Below are 9,219 nucleotides of genomic sequence, written 5' to 3' on the forward strand. Positions count from 1 at the left end.
TATTGTCTTGTCTTATTTCTTCTTTCATTTGTTGAAATAGAGGGTCCTGGAATGTCCTCTTCACATGGTTCATCACCGATAGTTTCCTCTGCTGCTACATCCAACCCGAAGAAGTCGTCGTCGAAATGGTGAATAGTTGTATTGTCACTGTTGCGATCTTGCTCAGGTTCTTCTGCTACTTCCAAAAGTCTACAGAAAACTGAATCAAAATTTGATACCGCTGGACATCCATCACCATCAGCACCAAATTCGTAATCATCATATAGAAAATCGTTCTCATCTTCACTAGATTCAGACATGATTCCAGTTTGTTGCCTGGGCTGACTCTGACTACACAAAAATTAAATTGTTTGTTTCTTTGGCAAACTGTGTTGTCATTCAAAATAACATATATTTATATGAAGTTCAGTATACATTTTTATTACCCAAAATAAACAAACAGCCGAAAGGGAACACGAATTAAAACACAAATTACATGTATATCCGTTACTGTAATACTTTTATACTATGAAAATAAAAAAAAATTGAATGTTCAAAAACGGCAATTGTTTTTTTTTTTTTTTTTTTTTTACCTTGCTGATGCCAAAATTACAGATGTACTTAAATGTGTATTCATAATGTTTAATATTCTTGACGAGTCCTATACTACATGTACAATAGAATGGTTATATTAAAAGCATTACTTTACATGTGTTTTTGTTTACAAACACTGTTATACCATAGATGTAAATTGTTCATGTAGGATTGTATGGGATGGAAAAACAAAATGCTTGCCAGAACACTAGCGCTACACATTACTGCTGGCCAACGTGAATTCCATATACCGAAAAAAAAAAAATGTTTGTAGTTATGCATCGGTTGGTATCCTTGTCTGGAATGAAAAGAATATCTTTCCATTCTTTGCCATTTTACATATCCCTACATTATTTTAGTTGCTAATTAGTCTGTGATGGCAAAACAAAAAGGGTTTTGTATTGCTAATAAAGAAGTTATTTATTTCATTCGTAGGAAGGAATCCAGAAAATAAACATTTTCAAGTGACGAAGGGATTGGAAATAGGCAAAACGAAACAGAAGCTGGAAGCGAGACAAAGTTTAAAAAAAAAAATTATTGGCTTGCTTAAGCAAATTCGATCATTGGGAGTAATCATCGTAAAATTTAACCTAAAATTTGCTTATTGTGTTTTTCTTTCATATGTCCCTTAAAAACAACAGTTTATACTGAAAATGTATTTATGGCAGAAGGAGAAAACATTTGTGATGAAAATGAGTTTGTATTTACCTGATTTTATTTTAAACAATTTTTTTTTGTTTGACTATTATTTGTCACTTACTGCAATTAAATTATATTTAATGACAAAAAATATTATATATATATATATGAAATAAGAATTTCCTTATGCACGATAATTAATATTTATATTAAAATAAAATGATTAAATACCAATGGCAAACAGTTATTGCGTTCTACTGCTTCTTAAAAATTGTCGAATACTTGACAGTGTCAATGTTGGCGCAGTGCAGCTTCCTGACAGTGCAGGGAATGTCACGGAGGTTGCTCTCCAAGAGCAGCCTCACCAGGACGGCCCCCGCGATCACTGAACATGTGATCGCGACGAGACACTCGGGTGGCAGTTATGGTTAGTTGGTCCATGAGTCAGGGCCCTAGTCCCATGCTGTGACATATCTCGCATGTGTGGAGGGGACAAGGAAAGTAGGAGGACGGGTTGATTAGGTGGGAAAATACTACCAACAGTTAAGTGGTGATGTGAGGGGTCCTTTTCTTGTAGCCAAGGGCACTGAGAAGTGCCGTTACAAACACACACATGCATAATTATACACTGCAAGCAAAATAAGGCAGAGCGCCTCGCGACTGCGTCTGGTGGCGGCACTAGCCCGGATTGGATTGCAGGCAAGGACTCTGAGGCGTCACTTCGATGCACAGTAGGTTTGGCTGTTTAAAACCAAGAGGTTTTTATATAAAAAAAAGTATATTTTGAAATAGAATATTCTAATTCCATTCTAATAAAAACCAAAGTCTGGTTATTAATTTTTCTTGTAATTTGCAGGAACAAAAAATTATATACTAATCAAGATATTCTCATTTAAATTATCCGAATATGTTGTAAATTATACCCAGCTTAATACTCCTCTAAAATTTTAAAAATATTAAATAGTTCATTATTATTCTGTGGGGAAAAAAACACTTACTGGGGTTAAGTCCCGATCAGACGTGCAGATTTTCTGGAATTCAGTTCTTTTCTGATTCAATATGAGTTGCAGAAAGCAGGATGATGTATTTAATTTAAACATGCTGAGACTTAAAATAACTAACGTAATAAAAAAGCTGTTTTAAAACTAAAAAACCTTATTTGAACAAAAAATCAGTTATTTCCAACCTTGGCACACAGGAAGTAGGAGTGACGTCACAAACGCAACTGAATTTAGAATATCTAGTGGCCAGTCCGTTAACTTTTACATTCTGAAAAAAAAAAGCACATAATCAACACTGGCATAGATTTATTCCGTCTTGTTGAATTACGTTCTTTAAAACACATGAAAACAAACACATCACATGGCGACTACTTCGGTGCGACAGTCTTGTCCGACATTTGCGGTATACCGCAACTGTACTGGGACCAGGGCTTAAAATAATGCACCAAGTAGGTACAACATGTTTTTTATTATTAAAATTCTGTTGGACCATGTTACAATGCAATTAATTTTCTAGATAAAGGGGTTAAAATTGGATAAATTTCATTGCCATGGGGTCTTGGCTGAAAAATTATTGCGAGTCCTTGGAGATCAGTGTGTACAGTGTACTGTTATCAGTATGGGCAGTGTTAAACCTGGCACCCATGCAACTGGATGTGAGCACCAATCACACACTGCACTTTCCTCTACCCACGCGCAGCCTCAGAGTTGCATCAGGAACTGAACAAATGATGCTGGCATTGAGCCTCTAGGCAGGCTCTTGGCAAGGATTTGAAACACAGGTTGGAGCACTGAATAGAAGGGAATATTAGCAGAATGAGAGATGTGAAGTTTTTTTATGAAAAGAGTTGTAAAAAGGTAAAGGTCAGTATTGGTGGAAAGGGCAGGAGTGTCTTTGCAGAGGGAACTGTGGGGATGAGAGGGTACTGCTTGGAAAGGTCCAGCTGGGTTCGGGCAAGAGTTAAGGCTCTAGTGTACACCACATTGTCCTGTCGGTGCTGGAACACACTGCAGCGGCATGGGACCCAAACCTGGTGGTTGAGGGCAGCGAACTGAGTAACGGATGGAGGGGAGGGAAAGACTTCTAGACTGCCCGCGATGATTGCAGAATGATGAAGTTAAAACAAGAACAAGGAAGGAGCTGTTGTTAGAAAAAACTTGTAACCTTTCGTCTTAGAACTATTATTAATTTTTTTGTAAATGATGTTCTATTTTTTTTATACAAAATTATGTAATGGACCATTTTATCCCCACGTAAAAAGTGGTGGCCCTAAACTTTAGGGAGCCCTAGGCTGTTCATCTTTTTAAGGTCCTAATATTTTAATTAGGTGCCTTATCGAGGGGCTGCCCCCACCCGGAAAATTTTAAAAATAAACTTTTAAAAATAATTTTTTAATCCAACCACGAACTTAAGTTTCAAGAATAGTTATGCTTATTTGTTTTCTTTTTAAAGTATAAAATTTAGATGGATTTAATATCATTAAAATTCAAATCTAGTTGATGATATGTAATGGAAAGGGGTTTGCAATTAAATAACATTATATGTGTGTGATAAAAAGTTTGTGATAAAAAGGGACCTCATGGGGGCTTTCCACCCATAGACAAGGCAGAATTAAAAAAAAAAAAAAAATGCTCATGCTTCTGTTTTGAGGTTGATATGCCCATTTTTTTTTTTTAAAAAAATTGATATTGTTCAGATAATATCGAATTTGAATAAAATAATATTTTACAAGTAAAATATTTTATACTTATTTGTTAATAAATAAAAAAAAGTGAACAAAAAGCCTAGGAAACTACAAATTATTATTTAAAGGGAAGTAAGAAAGGGAAATACTAAAAGTTTACTCCATTTTTTAAATTAAAATAAATTAAACATATAATTTTTAAAATTTGGTGTTCGTAAAACAATTATATAACCATATTCTGGAATAAATAATCACTTTTATATTTTTCAATGATATGAATTATTTGGGAATATTCTGTTTCTGAAATAGCACAGTAGCTGGGAAAATAGTTGCATGTTCGGTGTTAAGTTTTTATTTTAAGTGAAAATAATTTTTTGGAAAGATTTCAGTGGGCGCAACTGAATAGTCCATAGAGGAATAGACAGAATAGGGCCACTAATTTATATCTGCCAGATGATATCTGCGGTTATGTAATGCCAATATCAAAATCTCAAAAAAAAAAGAAGCAAAATATAAATTTCTTAAACATTACAGAAATAATAACATTATTTTACTAATATTATTAGTTCAGCATTGAAAGAATGTATTAACGAGGTAACTTATTAATTATAATTGCAAACTATTAAACTTTGAAATTTTTTTTAACAATGTGGAATTATCTATACCTTAGTAATGATTTTCAAAACTTATACTTTGTGGCTATATAGGTTCTTAGTTTTGAAAGAATAGATTATGAAATTTAATAGTGTTTTGATTGTTCCGTATTATAAAATAGATATTGTGATTAATTAATGGTGAATAAAAAAATTCATCATAGCCAACATTGTTTTTAGAAAATTAAACATTTTTCGGTTGTTAGGTTGCTGCTGTTGAATACCGCACATTTGCTTATTTACAAGGATTATTTTAGTTGTGACCCTGTATCTATTTTGTTTTTGAAAAGTTTATAAGTATAACTTGGTAAATCATTTGATCGTCCCTGAATAGTGTGCTAGTAAATTAAACTTAAAAAATATTTTGTATTATATCCTAGACAGAGGCTTTGTTGAATTTTTTAAAATTTAATTAAATTGTTATTTTTCAGTACTTTTACCCCTATGAAGCTCTTTTAAGTGTTTAAAATGTTGATGACGTACCAGTCGTAATTTTTTTTTAACAGTATTTTAAATGTTTTCAAACCGTCCGAACGATTTTACATTATTTTTAACGAAGCTCACTTAACCTATCCAAGTGTTCAAAACTGTAAACTACTTTGAGATAGCAGTGCTATTTAACTAAAACCCTGCAGGGGAAGAAGAAGGTAGGTGGACTGCTAAGGCTGTTAGAAATGTTCGAAGTTGTGAGCGGTTAGGGGAAGTTGGGAGACATTTCAGAGGTCATGAAAGATCCAAAGAGAGTGTCAATGAAGGGAAAGTGGTTAGCTAATTCCTGGTGAGGATGTGTTGGAGTGGAATGAGCTTGAGGGGTAAATATGTAGAGTAACGGTATATGCGAAAACAAATGCTAAAAATCCGAAAATACTTTTATTATATGCTCTTTCACTTCCTCTTTTCAAAACAATCGGTGGAGATAAGAAATTCGAAATACTTTAGGAGATATCAAATTTTTTAATTTTGCAATACAAGACCTGTGCAACCATTGGAACGACGCCATTTTTATTTTGCCGTGTGTTCGTGAATGCGTAATTAATAAAATGTTCGATTAGGTAAGGTCAGTTACATTATTAATACTTTCAAACTAAGCCGACATTAAAAATAACGTGTATTAATTTTAATGGCCGTTCAGTTTTAAAATATTTATAATGTAACTGACCTGACCAAACAAACCGGTGACAAAGGATGAACACTGAACAGTAGGAACTAAAATGGTCGATTAGGTCAGGTCAGTTACTTTAAAAATACTTTCAAACTAAGCGGACATTAAAAAGAATGTGAATTCATTTCAATGGTTGTTTATTTTAAAGTATTTATAATGTAACTGACCTGACCAAACAAACCGGGACAAAGAATGAACAGTAGGAACTCACGTAATTATTTTTTTTACTTATTACTTGCGCAACAAATCCATTAACGAAAATAAAACATTAAAATTTGAAACGTTAAAAACTCACCTAAGTTAGAGGCGGGTACAATTTCTTTGCCATTAGTAGAAAATGATGTAGTCGTTCATCTACGTCGCGAAAAAAAAAAATCATACTCGTAAACAAGAAACAATGGTGGCAGCATGAATGCAAGGTATTGTGATGAAAATTTAAAAATTCGATATCTCCTAAAGTATTTGGAATTTCTTATCTCCGCCGGGTTTAATGAAAAGAGGAAGTTAAAGAGCATAGAATAAAAGTATTTTCGGAATTTTTAAATTTTTTTTAACAAATATCGCTGAACTATGAAAATGAAAAAATTTGATATCTCCTAAAGTATTTGGAATTTCTTATCTCCGCCGATTGTTTTGAAAAGAGGAAGTTAAAGAGCATATAATAAAAGTATTTTCGGATTTTTAGCATTTTTTTTTCACATATACCGCTACTCTACATATTTACCGCTCGAGGTTGATATATTGGTTGTTAGGGGTGGGAAGGATTTTAGGAAGAAGCCCCAGGAAATAAAGTAAGGGAGAGAACTCCTTGTCACCGGGTTGAGGCTCCATTGCAAGTGTATAAATTGATTAAATATAAATAACATTTTCAGATTTTTTTTTTTACAGAAGTGCACTTTAGAATATCATATAACATTTTTTTGTTTGTTTGTTATAGCCAATATTTAATTTAAAACAAAAAAATCCTTAAATGACACAGTTGCTCTGTTGAGTTTCACGTACCTTGGTGGATTGTGTCTGTGATATGTTGCCATCCAGGAACCATGAGGATTGCAAGACCGCTGTGCGTACCTGCGAGGAAACCCCAAAAGGAGCCGGTGCCGTTCCAAGAGTTGCTGCCCGTGCGATTGAAGAACTGGGTGTCTGGCAGATCGGAAAAAGATGCAGGTTCGAGAATAATGTGCTTGCTTACACTACGACGATGATGTGGCCAACGCAATCGGGAAGTGAAAATTTATTACTTTTGCTGAACTTTTACCTGCCTTAAAATATTTCTGTGTGATGTAAGAGTTTCTAGTTTATTTGTGCTCTTGAGCAGTTCAGCTACTATCACCCGAGAGCCTTAGCCGCAAGACTCCCATTTAATAATGCCGCGACTGAGGACAATGCACACTCAACACTTGCCTAGATGTAAACCATGGATATTCACAGAACCTTCTTACACCTAGCATGATCCAGTGTTGGCGACCGTGTGCTCAGGCCTGAGCGACACACTGCACAGGCGGGTGTTATTAACATTTAATGCTTTTCTGGGTTTTTAGGTCAATATTCTCTTTTCAATTCTTGTTTTTTCTGGAAGCATTCTGTCTTGTTGTGCCATCTCATTACTGCAACCTTCATCCGTCTCTTAAGTTCATAAAAGTTTTAAAAAATGAAGTGTGTGTATAAGGTATTTTGTTCTTGATTAAAATATTGAATTATATTTTATTATTCACAGGCGTATCATGCTTGCAAGAATTGTCTGTTATGTTTGCGTGCCTGAAGAGGAATGAATTTGAGCAGGCACTGTGCTCAAAGGAGATTGGCTTGTTTCAGAATTGCTACAAGCAGCATTTGGTGAGCAAATTTAGTGATTATTTCAAACCTTACTTTTTATGACCTTGGAATAAAAAATATTTAAGTGAAAGTGGTACATAACTATTACAATTTTCTGTGTAAGTTATGTAATATTTTCTTATGTTGAAGATTAATATAAGTCACAGTTGTCTTACATTCTGTATTCCTTTATTAAAATTTGGTTTTAATATTAAGTGCATGTCATACATATACAATAAATTGGATATGATAGCTAGCATTAAGAATTTGTTGAAATACAATAAATAATTTCATGAACTTTCACGAACAAATGTTCATCAAATTTTTTTTTTATTAGAGCTAGCAAACGTTCTCACTATGACATACTCAACCCAGGTGCCAAACATGAAATTTTCCATGCTCAAATTACTCCAATCTTCGCTATTTTCTCATCACAGTATCATCATAGTTATTAGAGATGAAGACAGTGGCTAAGAAAGCCAGAAAAGAAACATGCCAAATTCTTTGAAGAACATTAATATTTATGTACATAAATAATAAAATTAAGTGGTTTTGTTTCTTGAGAAAAGATAAAATAATTATGGATAGTTAGATTGTAGAGCTCCGAGATGTTCTTTGAAACAGGTTGTCAGTGGCTAAGGCCACAAGACGTCATGCTTGCGACTGTGCTACCAACTCCTTGTTGCAGGACAACAAGTTCGTCAAGAAGCAACAAGAAAAGAAAGGAGTAGTCATCACAGGCTCTAAGAACTTGGGCAGCAAACAAATAAACCAGTTATTAAAAAGGTTTCCTCAGCCAGATTAACTATCAATCAAGCGACACTATAGTGTAGTTGTGTATCACAATGTAATTATATTATCTTAAGATATTATTCAATAAGGCTTTGATTTATAATCCAATATTAATTCCTCCATAATGTACAAACTGAACAGAAAACATTTGGTATTCTGAAAAATGTAGTGATCAAAGAAAAAATATTTGGTGAAGATTGTCTTTAAGTTGGCTCGAATGTTTAGAGACTGGACAGCGTCTAGCATCTTGTTCCTTTGAAACGCTCGGCTTGTTCAGCGGAACTGGTGCCTAGAATGGTCTGCGAGAAAGCAGGGCGTATTGCACAAAATTACAAGTAAATTATCCTACACGTTTTAAAATATAATTTCTTGACCTGTTGAAATGATCTCTCGTGGATTGAACAAGAAGGCAATGTTCTCCGAGGATTATTTTCCAGGATCCTCTCCCATCAAAGATGAGTGTCTCAGAAAAGATTTCTGGCCAATCATAGCAAGTTTCGCTCCTGTTGCAACTTTTGGACAGCCGGCAGAATTCAAGTTTTTTTTGTCTGTACAGCAAAATTCCTGTCACTGACAAGCTTGAACCATGTTTAACACACAATTTGTGGGCTTCAAGATATGAGGACCCTTCCAAACAAACAATTTTTTTTTTGTTTGCAGTTTTCTGCCATGAAATTTGCCCCTCATTGCAAAACTATAACCTCATTATTGCTCAGTTTTATTAACTCGCTTTCTTGTCCGTTTCTCTATTCGTTACTACATTTTGCAATCGAAGATAAACTAACTTCCTGATGAGCTAGACTTGTAACTTTGAACATAGGTATCTCAGAACTGGATGTTTGTTGCAAATTTGTTGTGCTTTTGTTCAGCAAAACCCCTGGATTCGTGGCATTAGGCTA

General features: G+C 34.2%; 1 protein-coding gene across 1 annotated transcript; it reads left to right on the forward strand.

Annotated features, from left to right (window-relative positions):
* The first annotated feature begins 4,756 nt into the window (after positions 1–4,756).
* LOC134540459 (small ribosomal subunit protein mS37) lies at positions 4,757–8,405 on the forward strand. Its single transcript, XM_063383228.1, has 4 exons — positions 4,757–4,858; positions 6,752–6,880; positions 7,431–7,549; positions 8,217–8,405. The coding sequence occupies exons 2-4, from the start codon at positions 6,757–6,759 to the stop codon at positions 8,331–8,333; spliced, it is 360 nt and encodes a 119-aa protein (XP_063239298.1). The 5' UTR covers positions 4,757–4,858; positions 6,752–6,756; the 3' UTR covers positions 8,334–8,405.
* Positions 8,406–9,219: the final 814 nt, after the last annotated feature.

This window comes from Bacillus rossius, chromosome 16, assembly GCF_032445375.1.
Source record: "Bacillus rossius redtenbacheri isolate Brsri chromosome 16, Brsri_v3, whole genome shotgun sequence".
NCBI classification, from domain to species: domain Eukaryota; kingdom Metazoa; phylum Arthropoda; class Insecta; order Phasmatodea; family Bacillidae; genus Bacillus; species Bacillus rossius.

Coding starts and splice junctions, on each gene's coding strand:
- LOC134540459 (XM_063383228.1), top strand. CDS start 6,757: ATGAGGATTGCAAGACCGCTGTGCGTACCTGCGAGGAAACCCCAAAAG. Junction 6,881..7,430: donor CAGATCGGAAAAAGATGCAG/GTTCGAGAATAA, acceptor TATTATTCACAG/GCGTATCATGCTTGCAAGAA. Junction 7,550..8,216: donor ATTGCTACAAGCAGCATTTG/GTGAGCAAATTT, acceptor TCCTTGTTGCAG/GACAACAAGTTCGTCAAGAA.